This window comes from Larimichthys crocea, chromosome III, assembly GCF_000972845.2.
Source record: "Larimichthys crocea isolate SSNF chromosome III, L_crocea_2.0, whole genome shotgun sequence".
Lineage (NCBI taxonomy): Eukaryota > Metazoa > Chordata > Actinopteri > Sciaenidae > Larimichthys > Larimichthys crocea.
Genome location: NC_040013.1, coordinates 3,177,806 through 3,190,637, shown reverse-complemented (window position 1 = coordinate 3,190,637; position 12,832 = coordinate 3,177,806). Strand labels below are relative to the sequence as shown.

Here is a 12,832-nt window from a genome sequence, read left to right as displayed (position 1 = left end):
TACAGTAGATGACGGTCGGCACGCCCCAAGTTTTGAGAAGCAGACGGCAAAGAACTTATAAATGTGCTGCTGTGGACGGGGGCAGCAATAAAACCTTTTTTTCAGACACCTAAAAAAAGCCAGACCCCCCCAAAAAATGTCATTGTCAATGTCATTCTAAGTGTGCACTATATTTAGAATATTTTCATCGCTTTAGTGAAGCAGTTATATCACTCTCTTTAGAGCGACCAGACCAGACATTGACAAAAACAGTTTACCATCGCCTCAGTCCGCATCAACTAACTTTAGTTTGGGTCTGGATTAACGTGTTAAAACAGCAAAGTTCTGGTGGCTTTGAGAGCATAGGTCGATATAAATGGAAAGGGCTGTGTGACGTTAAGGTAAAGCAGTCAAGATATTCTAAATATAGCTCACACTTAGACTGAAATTGATTTTTTAAGGTGGCTAAAATATGTTTCGTTGCTGCTAGTCCACAGTCGTCATTGCTTAGCTTCAGTGCTGGCTTCTCCAAACTGGGAGGACAACCATGTGACTGTGGATAAGTTCCTCATACAACCCCACTTCAAATACTGAATGAGTTTTTGTCACAAGCTTGATATTATTGTTGATATGCGAGGATCTGATGAGGGAAGTTTTCTCCGATCCACAGGCAATGAGCCTCCAACAAGCAGATCTTTGATATCCGAGTTCATCCGACCGCTCCAGATCAGTGGAGACAAGCCGGAGCTCCTCTCCGTCAAGCCAACATTCCTCACTCGCAGTCGAGCCCGCAGCCCAGCACGGGCTTTCCTCTCTGAGGTATCTAACAGCGTCTGTTTGTCTTTTTATTGCTTTATTGTTGCACATTTCTCCATTTGCACGTTGTATGACATCTATTGGCAAAGATTGAGTCTGATGGGCTGCAAGCTGCACAAAGCAACACTATCTAAACATCATAAATGACACTGTGAGGAGAATCCCCGAGTCATTTAGATGCTTTATTTCTCCACGTTTTACGTGGATGAAATCCTGCTGTCGGGTATGCAAACTTCCACCAACAGCAGTCTCTCCTGAGTGGGCTCCATGTTTGATCTGTTACCTTGCTCATTTCCTTGTTATCCTTTAATATAGACAGCACTTTGTAACAATTTAGGGGAGAAACTCGGCTTCATTTTAATCTAAGTAATGTGTTTGAGGAGAACGAGAGAGATTCCTTGCAGCAGAGATGCAGGAGGCATCCCAGGTTTCACTCCTGCAGACTGACTATTTGGGATTTATCGAGATATTTTTAGTGCACAAATTTTAAACAAAAGAAATATTATGTGCAGTGTGTGCTTTTTGAAAAATACAGTTATCTTGCAGTTTGTAGATTAAACTGCAGCAGGACATCTAGACTTTCTGGGAAGGTTTTCATCGTATTTAAGAGACGCCTGGATGGAAAGCTTACCACTCCAAATAACACAAAGAATGAGCACAGAGCATCTTTTTTTTGCCTTCTGTAGATGGACAAAGAGTTCAGCTCAACTACCAGGTCCAAACCGAGGTTCACAGGGAAGGTTCGTCTCTGTATTGCTCGGTACAGGTACGTACAACGCAACGCACAATCGCCAGCAATTCACAGCACAACTCGTTTCTCGTTGCTTTGCACCAACCCCCTTTACATACTTCTTTACAGTAAACAGAAATGGCTGTCACAGACAAATCTTGCTGAGATTATTTGCTTTCTCTCACAGAGCTTTAGGCTATGGTCTTAAAGATGATTCAGTGTTTCTATCTCCAAAGAAAATTACCTGTCAGCACAAAAAATAATTGGAATCCTCAGAGCACAAATATGTGAAACGGGGCCAAAGCTTTCAACCCGTGGTGTCCTCGGCTCCGTCGTGTTTGTAAAGAAACAAAATAAATGAATCAAAGATAGAAGCAAACTTCATATTTTAAAAGCAGCACTCAGTAAATGGATTTTCCCTGACATATATATTGCAGAATTGCAGTGTTTGACATTAAAAAATAAAGGTTTGTGTTTTTTGTTGTAGTTACAATCCTTATGACGGGCCAAATGAGCATCCTGAGGCAGAACTCCCGCTGGTGGCAGGGAAGTACCTCTACGTTTACGGGACGATGGACGAGGACGGCTTTTACGAAGGTCTGATCTGCCTCGGTATTGTTTAAATCCTATGTCATTAATATCACACACAACACCAACTATCTCCCTTTGGTTCCTCAGGAGAGCTGCTGGATGGACAGCGGGGACTCGTCCCATCCAATTTTGTGGATTTTGTCCAAGATGAGGAGAAACCCTCTGTCCAACACAGGGACACAATAGCTAAAGAACCTGGCTACCTCAACCACAGTAGCCTGGGGCCTCAGAGACTGGGGGTCGGCACAGGAACGGTGACAGGCATAAGCAGCCTGCTGTCTGACAGTAAACTAGACTGTCTAAGCACCAGCAGCTTGGGCATGGACCTCCTGGGCTCCTCCAGCAACGGGACAGGAACCTTGGATGTCAGCATTGACGAGGTTGGTGAAGACATTGTGCCTTATCCCCGCCGCATCAACCTGATTAAACAACTTGCCAAGAGTGTGATTATTGGCTGGGATCCTCCCGTGGTCCCACCAGGCTGGGGCTCTATCAGTGGCTACAATGTCATGGTGGATAAGGAGTTACGCATGAGTGTCCCCTACGGGGGCAGGACAAAGTCTCTTATTGAAAAGCTCAATCTGGCCACCAACACCTACCGTATCTCAGTGCAGAGCATCACTGACCGTGGCCCGTCGGACGAGCTCCGGTGCACTATGCTTGTGGGAAAGGATGTGGTGGTGGCACCTTACTACCTGCGGGTGGACAGCATCACGCAGGTCTCCGCTGAGCTCTCTTGGATGCCCAGCAACAGCAACTACAGTCACACCATCTTCCTCAACGGTGCAGAGTACGACATGGTCAAGGCGGGGGGCTACAAGTACAAGTTCTTCAACTTGAAGCCCATGACAGTTTACAAGGTGAAGGTTGTGGCGCAGCCGCATCAGGTGCCTTGGCAGCTTCCGATGGATCAAAGGGAGAAGAGGGAAATCTCTGTGGAGTTCTGCACTCAGCCTGCAGGTCAGCGTCCAAAACATTACTCACATTAGCACTTTTATCTGTTTAGTAAACCGCAGCGATGCAAGGACTTTCTTTTATGTGGTCCAAGGTGGCGTCCTCAAATGTCCCGCTTTGTCCACAACCCAAAGATATTGAGTTTCCTGTCATAGGGGACTAAAGAAAGCAGAAAGTATTCACATCTAAGGAGCTGAAATCAGAGAATTTGGACATTTCACCTAAGAAATTACATAAAACGATTAATTGATGATCAATTTGAAGTGTCAGCTTTGGCTGGAAACAAAGTTGACGACTGAACCAAAGTCTCTGTATTAGTGCTAACAGGTTCCCCTCAATCTGATTAAAGCAGAACAACACATTAAAGTCATCTGATATTTCACAGGCAAAGCCATCTGATAATTTACATCCAACACAGCGATCTATTTATTTACTCAACCCTGTGGAAACCTGACAAACATCTCAGCCACTTTTAGATTGCCCACGAGCATTTGTGTGCATACTACTGCGATAAGATACATGCATGGTCGAGAAAACATTGAAACATTGAACCAAAAACATGGAAACATTGAAGAAGAATTTGCTGAATGAAGCTGCAGAACACTGAAAACGAGAAACGTCTCTTGAAGCCAAATTAGTGTAAATAGTGAGCGTAGATCTCTGGGATTTCTTCTCCCATGGGGCTCGTTGTTGCTTTGTTGTTTGCCAGCACGAACTCGGGTCTCGGAGACTGTCTGCCTTGCTACGGGAAAGGGAGCTATATTTATGGCACCGTTGTGTGTGTGTGTGTGTAAAGGTACTCTTACACGGCAAGCATGGTTACACAATTGTGGGTGCAGATAAAAGGGTCAGACATTTCATATTGTTGCTTTTTTTCCACAGCTGAGAGCTCATTGTTAAGGTACCAGGATGAGAGAAGCACAGACAAACAAAACATAACAGAGATATTATGAAGAAGAAACAATGTTGAAAGGGAGGGAATGAAGGGAGAACACAGAGGGAGGGAGAGAGGAAGGGAGTGGGAGGACAGAGAGAAGTTTGAATTGACATTTTCTGTTGGCAGCTGACAAGCTAACATGCTGAGAGTTCATTAAATGATCTATCTATTGAACATGTTAATTAGAGGCGTCTGAAATAGTCTCAGTATCAGTGGCGGACAACTGTTGTCGATAAAGAGGACAGTGTCTGGAGGCAGTATATTAGGCTTTCACACTCGGCGCGTGCAAGCGACTTCATTAGTTCTCAGCGATACAACTTTTTTTTTATATTAATATTTGTGGCACAGAGGCGGTTCCCTGCCTGGAAATCAGCGTCTGCTGTTTGTGTCCAGTATGAATGAAGGTGGCTGCACTGAAATAATAATTTAAACACTTATTTCAGTTCTCAAATTAGCTCATTTGTGACAGGCGTAGTCTAAAAATTAAATCTCAGGTGCTGCTCCTGTTTCTACGACTGCATGTATGTATGTCTGTGTGTGTGCGTGTGTTTTGTCTGCTGACAGTCAGCGTAGAAATGTGATTACGATTGCACTGATGTGGATTCTCGGACGCACAAACAGCTGCGCGTTGCAGCTCGGAGATACTGCCGACTGCATCTGCTCACCCTGGCTCGCTGTGTGACTGCAGGGGGAGCAGCAGCTCTGCACAGATGGGTATGTTGTTTGGTATGCAGGCAGCCGTACAGATTGTGGAAACAGCAAACTGTGTTTCTTTGATGCTCCATAGAATATTGTCAGCGAGATTCCTGGCAACAGGATATGTGCTGTACACACGATGATGGATGAATGTTGGCAAACTTTGGCTTTTTTTTTCAGCCCGATACGCATGTGAATAAATCTCAGGATACACACCGTGAATCTGCACAGAGATGACTTACAATATGTGAATATAATAAACACGTTCAGCTGTGTGTCACAGCTAGAGCTGTCACTGTGTGGTTGGGTCTCTGTAAATGATATACAGTCTAGTCCCTAACCATCCTGACCCCGTGACTAACCACTTGAAACCTCATCTCAGACTTCAGACATATCTAGTACAACAACAACACTAAGGATGCAATAATGCATTAATGTTTTCTATCCTGCTCTCTCTTCACAATGTGGGGAGCATGGTGATGGTAGACTCTGTGTTATCTGGTTGATGGCCCGTGCACTGCCTTTGGCTCTCTAACCCCCAAAACTGTGTTAGTCGTCGGACAGCACAGGGAGAGTCAGTGCAATAATCAATAAGCCTAACCCCAACCCTAATAAAACAGAATTGAACTGACGATTACTTTTGTTATCGATGAATCTGCTGATTATTTTCTTGAATAAATAAATAGTTTGGTCAATCAATGTCAGAAAATTGTGAAAACGTCTTTAAAGATTTGATATAAAACAGAAAAAAACATGAAATCTCCATATCTGAGAGGTTGAAAACGGCATTTTCTGCAATTTTTGGATGAAGAATTACTTAAACAATTAACCATTATCAAAACAGTTGACTAACAGCACACGTCAGCTGTTAAGTGCAGCTTTTAAAATAATGTCAGATAAATGATGTTTTTCATACAGCTCTTGGCAAAAGCACAAGGTTAGGCTGAATGCAGCACTCTAGATGTGAGATATATAATACAGCTCCCCTAGAATGAAAATATCCTCACTTCATAGCACTGTGAAATGGTTATTGAATGTCCATAGTACCGAGGTCAGCACATTCTTTTTCTTTTTCATCAAATAGGCAGAAATGCTTCAGCCGCTGTTGAGCTGTCTTTTTTTTTTTCTTCTCTCCTTATCCAGTGTGTGTGTTGTGTTCCCCAGGGCCCCCTCTCCCTCCCCAGGAGGTGCAGGTCCAGTGTGGTCAGACGCCCGGGGTCCTGCAGGTCAGATGGAAGCCGCCGCCTCTGACGTCTTCAGGAACGTCCAACGGGGCCAGCGTGATCGGCTACGCCGTGTGCACAAAGGGACAAAAGGTACCAAACGTCACAACAAGTCATTTTATCTTCAGTTAAAGTAGCTGTGGTCTTCCTCAGCGGTGGCTCCTTCTATGAGTAGTTCTCTGTTGCCATCTCCTGGAGAAGTGATATAATGCTGCCCCCAGGGATAGACAATATTGAAGACATAACTGCAAAAAAAAAGGAGCTGTAACGGGCTCCAGGATTATCCTTTTTCCACAGGGAGGTATTATTTTATGCCCATGAACCATGCACGCTTTAATTTGAAATTAAAGTCAGCATGCTGGAAAGAGATTATAAAAATAAAGTGACCATTTTCCATCAGGCCTGCAAGGGGTGCTATAGTGAAGATAGTTAGATAGTTTCAGGTGTTTCTCTTCATGTAGGTATGTTTCTATGATGTTTTTGTATGTGACATGCTGAATTTATAAGAACTCTCTGGTTCCTCTGTGAATGCAGATAGCAGAGGTCTTGTATCCCACAGCAGACTATGTGACCGTGGAGTTAAACAGGATTCAGTGTCTGGAGGCCAGGGAAGTGATTGTAAGGACGTTATCAACTCAAGGAGAGTCCCAGGACTCGCCCGTGGCCATCATCCCGCACAATCTCTTGGGCTCTCCACGCCTCTCCCACCGAACCACTGCACCTCCCCACCCACAGTCCCATCCAGTGCACTCGCAAACCCATCCTCCTTACCCGTCGACGTACCCCCCGAATCACCCTCAGCCCCAGGTGCAGCCTCTGCCTCGAGCTCAGCCCCACACGCTGCCCCACGCACAGCCTCACTCGCAGCCTGTCCACCACCCGCCTCCTCCTTCTCCTCACCCCTCGCCCCAGCCTCATTTCCAGCGCCACCCCATGCCCAAGTCCAAACCATTAGTAAGTGCCAGAGAGCCAGAAACCAAAGAGCATGAGGTGGGCATGCGATCAGCCCAGCCCTGGGAGCGATCTCCCTCTCCGCTGCCTCCCATGCGCGGACCAAACCTGGAGCCGCCACACTTCCAGCCACGGCGATCGCCCTCTCCTCAGAGGATCCTGCCGCAGCCTCAGGGAGTCCCCATCCCCAACACCATCGCCAAGGCCATGGCCAGGGAAGCCGCCCAGAGAGTGTTTGCTGAGGGCAACCGGGTGAGTGGGGATTTAATTATAAAACAGTGTATGTCAGGATGATGAGGTAATCTCACTTGTTCCTTAAAATCGGCTTGTTTGAAAAACCATTAATTAACAAGTATCCAAGGTTTCAAGACAGAACTGTTAGACACTACATTGGCAAAAAGTAGAAAGTACAAGTCTTTCTTTTTCAATCTAAATGCCCAACATTTCTCTCATCAGGCTGAGAAAAGGAATATCTTTAGTGAGCGAGGTAACGCCTCGCATCCGCTCAACTCTGATGAGGAGGAAGATGGCTACGACTCTCCTCATGCGAGGAGGAGAGGAGCCTCGGTGGATGAATTCCTCAGAGGCTCCGAGTTGGGCAGACAGGTACTTTACAGAAAAACACAACAAGCTTGTGCTCGGCCAATCAGTGAGTGTGCATCACTTGTTTCTGGGAAGAGGCGAGGTTCCACAGAGTAGTCGCCTATCAGAACTACTAGTCGAGCATTGTTGTAGACTAATCGTTCATGTGTTCGACGATGCATCTGCAGCTGTTAGGCAGCTGGGGGCGCTGTAATCCTAACACATCATAGTCCTCTATTTAGAGCTCTTGAGAGGCCTTCTAACAAAGTTGGTGTTAAATAATCAGAGTATAAGGGAATTAGAGAAGAAAACACTTCTGTTAGTCCTGCAGTGAAGCAGCTGTGTTGTTCAAGCAAGCTTGATGGGGGTTTAATCCAATCAGATCGCAGCTTTGTAAGCAGCCAAACGAAGAATTCATTAATGCGAGGCACCACTTTTTGGGAGAAATTGAAAATGCAGCAGTCGTGCATGCACTTTCTTTCGTCTCCTTGCAAATATCGCCACGTAATCCATCACCAAAGACGTCACCAAAGTAAAGTGATAAGAATATGAAGTTATGAAGTCGAAGCTGATCTCTACCTAATAAGCTTCTTTTCCCAACTTCCTCCGTCCTGTTTCCTCTCAGCACCATCACCACCACTACAGCCACAGTGAGGAGTACCACACAGAGAGCAGCCGGGGCTCGGACCTGTCTGACATCATGGAGGAGGACGAGGAGGATCTTTACTCTGAGATGCAACTGGAGGAGGGCCGCAGGCGCAGCATTAACTCTCACAACACTCTTAAGGTACATACTGCACACCTTCAGCCGGTCGTGGTTGGGGTGGGGGGGGGTTGAAGAAGGTGGGGAGGAAGGAGGTTTAGGGATGGAGGGGTGGAGGGAGGGTCTCGCCACCTGCAGTGGTACCTGCTCTCTCTCACAGGCTCTACTACCAGGCCCGTCGTGGCTTTGCCTGGCTGAGCTACCCCTGCCTTGCGTTAGCTGAATCTGCCTCCCCAACCCCAGCCTTGCTCCTCCACCTCCTCCAACACCTCCTCCCCCACCCCCGCCCCTCCAGCACTTGCTTTATTCATTCAAGGCTGAGTTCATGGGAATGGCTGTGTATACATAACTATACAGCATGCGACAGAGGAAGGTTTTTTTTTTTTTATGGTTTGCATTGCATTTTGATGCTCTGAATACTGCACCGGAGAAGTGTTAAAGTGTTAGAATGTGATACTAAAGTGCAAATTTTAATATACTGTACTGTATCAAAGGGTCATGGCATATGAAGTGCATATGGGAATCTCATTTAAGTGAGTACTTAAATGGAAATATTCACTTTTGTTCATGTCTGTCATGTCCGGATGTTTAATTTGTCTATGGTCGATGTAGAACATTGTCGGTACATGCTCCTGTCTTCATTCGGTCTGTCAGTGGGGATGTGTGGATGTAAAACCAGTCGTGATAAATCAAATATAAGACGTCTACAAAGTCGCTGCTAATTTGGTTCTTGTTGTTGTTGTTGTCCAGTTACCTGTACAGTTTGTTGTGTTAATGAGCGGTTCTTATTGGTGTATTTACCCTTTTAAATACACCAATGCTGCATCGCCTGCATTTTTGTCATCGCCATCTATCTGTAAATCACTGTTGCACATTATCCACTGGCCTATATTTCTGTAAAAAATAAACCATTTTAAAGTATGTATAGTTATGATGTTAAGATTTAAATTAGATATTGTTAAGAAGAGTCAAATTTGACTTTTCTCTGAGCGCATAGAAGGAAGTTGTGTTTGTTTTTGAAATTGTCCAAAGATGCAGCTGATTCTTCGGCTCGCTCGGCTTCACGTTGTTCATTTCTGGCTTTTATTTCTTCATTTCATCCACACTGATGTTTTCATTTCTTCCTCACCCGTGGCACTAACTAAGCCTGTCACCTTTTTTTGTTTTTGTTTGGATATTTCTAATTTCTCACAAACGAAATTCCCTTTTTTCCACGTTTAACCTCCGTGACCACGCTCAGTTATTTGAGTTATCACTCCATATTTGAGCCTTCACAGATTCCTGTTCAGAGCATGCCATTTTCTTCTCACGGAATGAGACTGCATGTCTTACTACATTGCCACAAATAACTAATTCTGTCTTTATTTTGTCTTTTCCCCCCCATTTGTTCTATTCACATACTGTGTTGTTTCCTGCCTGTTCTAAAAACCTTCGAAAAAAACAAAAAACCCTCTCGCACAAAAAAACAAATCTAAACTTTTTGAATTGAACTGACTAACTGAACTGTGAAATTGTGGAACTTTGCCTCTTGGTCGTGACTGAAGGCATATTACAAGCGTCAGGACTTAGCTGAGGAGAGAGACTGCTGGGACCTCCAGAGGGAGGTGGTGAAGCAGAAGTCGCTCCGCAGTAAACGTCTCCACAGCATCCCCGAGGTGGCTGAGGAAGAGCTGGACGGCGTGGATGGCATGGGCCAACGCCTGTGCTTCGAAGACGGCGGGCGGCCAGGAACGCCACACACTCAGCGGAGGATGTACCCCCAGGACAACCACGTGCACAATCACCTCACCTCCGGCAAGACCTCCCGCCACCTGCAGCGCCAACGCTCCTCCCCTCGCTTCACCGACAGCCGCTACTGCTACAACCCAGATGAACGCAGCCTGGGACGACCCAACCGCCAGAACACCAAGAGTCCTGACAGCGGGTTGGACTGTGGCAGCGAGGAAGAAGGCTCTCTAGGCCGTGGTTATCGAGGGTACTATGCTCATGGGAGCCCCATGCGGGGACCCGTACACATCATCCACTGTGAAGGCCCGGTAGAAAGGCGGGCTCTAGCTATGGGCCGTAAAAGAACTCTGACCCGCCAGTGCAGCGTGGAGGAGGAGTTCTCTGATATCCCAGCGACTGCAGCCAAGTCGGTACACACGGGTGACTTTAGGAACAGGGACCACTTTGGGCCTGGTCGGGAGGCCGGGTCGCGAAACTACTCCAGGGAAGGGGCCCTGAGCGAGGGCAGGCTGAACGAGCTGGACAGGGTCTATTACAGCCCCCACAGGGAGGCTAGGGCCCAGTCTTTGTCCAGGCTCAACCGGGACCAGCCGCTGGTGTGTGATTCAGACTTTCTGCTGTACTTTCCATCAGCAAGCTGCAGCCATTCTGTTTCCTTAATGTCGTCTGTTTTTCTTTACACTTACCTCCCCCTCCCCCCTCTTTCTTTATTTTGGCATTCTGTTTTTTCATTTTGTGACGAGTTCTCACACGTTCATGGTTGTTCTGATTTGATGTTTTATTTTGTGTGGATTACTTTGCTTGTACGCAGAATGTCAGGTGGATTTTTTAAAGTAAAGCTTTGAATTATCTAAAGGCCATTTAACCAAGTTTTGACTTCTCATGTCTCTGAGGGGAAAGGTTCCATTTCTAAAGGAAAGTCTCTGTGCAGTGCATGGGGACGTGCCGCTCCCCCGCTTATCTTCCCCTTTGCCGCCCCTCCTGCCTCTTCTCTGCCAGCTGCCGGCTTCATCTGCCGCTCTCCATGTCTCTCTTTCTGCGGCTGTTGTCGTTCCACCGTGTGCTTGGAGATTTATTTCAGCATCTTTTGCCTCTCATTGCTTCACGTACACAAAATAAGGCCAGATCAAGACTTTTTTTCAGCCTGAGGCGATTCATTTAACCCATGCACATCATCTCTCGCTTGTCTCTTTCACTTTTTCAGCAAAAAAAAAAAAAAAATCTCTTCTTCATCATCAATTTTCATATATCAAATGTTTTGATTGTTGTAATACGAAGCCCCAGGCTGAAGCTATAATGGCTTTGCTCATCTAACCACATCACACACGCCCTCCACTTTTTCTTCTCGTCCACTCTTTCTCTCTTTTTTCCTTGCTTCATCGTTTTCTGTCTTGTCGTGCCGCTTTCTTTTCTCATCGAGGAGCTGACATGCACAGAACAAAACAAACCAAACAAATGGTCTTTAGCTAAACATCTGACCCTTCCTAACCCCTCCCCAAGTCCATGTTGTTGTGTTGGGGTTGATTTGATTTACTTGTTGATGGTTTAGGTTTCCTTATCGTTTATTTTACTATTATTTTGCCTCCCTAAGGACAAATGGAAGCCACATCATTTGCTCTTATGGTTTTTTTTAGTTGTTTTAACAGGATTGTGGGATTCTTTTTTAATTGATTTTCATTTTTTCTGTCATCTTCAAAATGCAGCCAGTCCGTCGTTCTGACCTCTCATCTGTTGTTTTTCACTCTAAAGATCATTGGGAACTCACCGTCCCATGGAAGCGCTGATCGTCTGGACCACTCAGGGAGGAGGCTGGTTCACATCGGCACCCCCCCTCAGCAACGGCCCATCCCATCCATTGGTTAGTGAGGTCACCACATGAGGAGACGTCTCATCCCCACCTGCAGGGCCACTGATGTTTGTGCTATTTATACCATGTGTTTCCCTTTTTACCCATGTGAGCCGAGCTGTAACATCTCTCCCATAGAGCTTAAACAACCACGTAGACCCTTATTTTGTGGGGGGGGGGGGGTCTTGCGTCACCCCGGTAGCTGTCCATCCTCACGAGCTGGATTCCGCCAAAATGTTCACACGCAGTTTTGCAGGAAAGTCATCCCAGATACACTCCCGATGCCTGTGTTTACTGTGGGTTAACATGTTTACCACCCAATCTGAACCCCCCCTTCCTCCTCCCGCAACAGTGCAAGCATTGCTGTTTTACACCCAGTGACTCCAGAGTGAAACCTGTTGCCTTGTACACCCACCTTTCCCCCCTCCCCACCTCAGGGCAACCTCATCATCCTACTGTCTCAGCATGAGTGAATGGGCCATGGGGGTAGAGCAGAGTGTGTGTGCAGGGGGATCTCTGACCGTAACGCTGTGATTGGTGTCTTCTGTAGAGATCACCATGGACAGTAACAGTGAGGGGAGTGAGGGGAACCTCTCACCCGTCAAGGAGGATGTTTACTATGGCAGTGTAGCTCGGCGCAGGATATGGCGATCTATGTCCTCAGAGGATCAATATGGTATGTGGTGCAGCTTCTCTCCAAGATGACAATTCACCCTGACAAGGTCAGAAAAGGCAAAGAATCGTTCTTGAACACACATGCAGTGATGTCATGGTGGTCTTTGTTCTGTGCTGGACAGTCAGCTGCTTTGTTTAGTTTAGCTGAGCTTAGCTGAATAAAGCTGACGGGGGAAGACAAGACTGGCCACTTTTCCCCGTTGCTGGAGAATGAAAATCCCTTCCCTGTATGTACTCCTACACCTTTCAATCCCAAGAAACCCCCCCACCCCAAACTCACTCACTCTTCCCATTCACCCTCCATATCCAGGCCACTCTCCCACCCCCACCGCAACTTAGCCCGCCCTAATTTTTCCTAAGC

The 12,832-nt window shown here is 46.3% G+C and overlaps 1 protein-coding gene across 3 annotated transcripts in view; it reads left to right on the top strand.

Annotated features, from left to right (window-relative positions):
* The window catches only part of rimbp2b (RIMS binding protein 2b), an 85,819-nt gene that overhangs the window by 61,861 nt on the left and 11,126 nt on the right, over window positions 1–12,832 (top strand). The window contains exons 13-23 of one of the 3 annotated variants that reach the window (XM_027277604.1): window positions 650–798; window positions 1,482–1,561; window positions 2,013–2,122; window positions 2,204–3,076; window positions 5,868–6,019; window positions 6,461–7,129; window positions 7,334–7,483; window positions 8,085–8,246; window positions 9,767–10,546; window positions 11,700–11,808; window positions 12,347–12,472. In XM_027277604.1, the coding sequence (XP_027133405.1) occupies window positions 650–798; window positions 1,482–1,561; window positions 2,013–2,122; window positions 2,204–3,076; window positions 5,868–6,019; window positions 6,461–7,129; window positions 7,334–7,483; window positions 8,085–8,246; window positions 9,767–10,546; window positions 11,700–11,808; window positions 12,347–12,472 (3,360 nt within the window). Of the gene's footprint in view, window positions 1–649; window positions 799–1,481; window positions 1,562–2,012; window positions 2,123–2,203; window positions 3,077–5,846; window positions 6,020–6,460; window positions 7,130–7,333; window positions 7,484–8,084; window positions 8,247–9,766; window positions 10,547–11,699; window positions 11,809–12,346; window positions 12,473–12,832 lie in introns of all 3 variants that reach the window. The other 2 variants (XM_027277605.1, XM_027277606.1) reach the window with 2 other exon arrangements.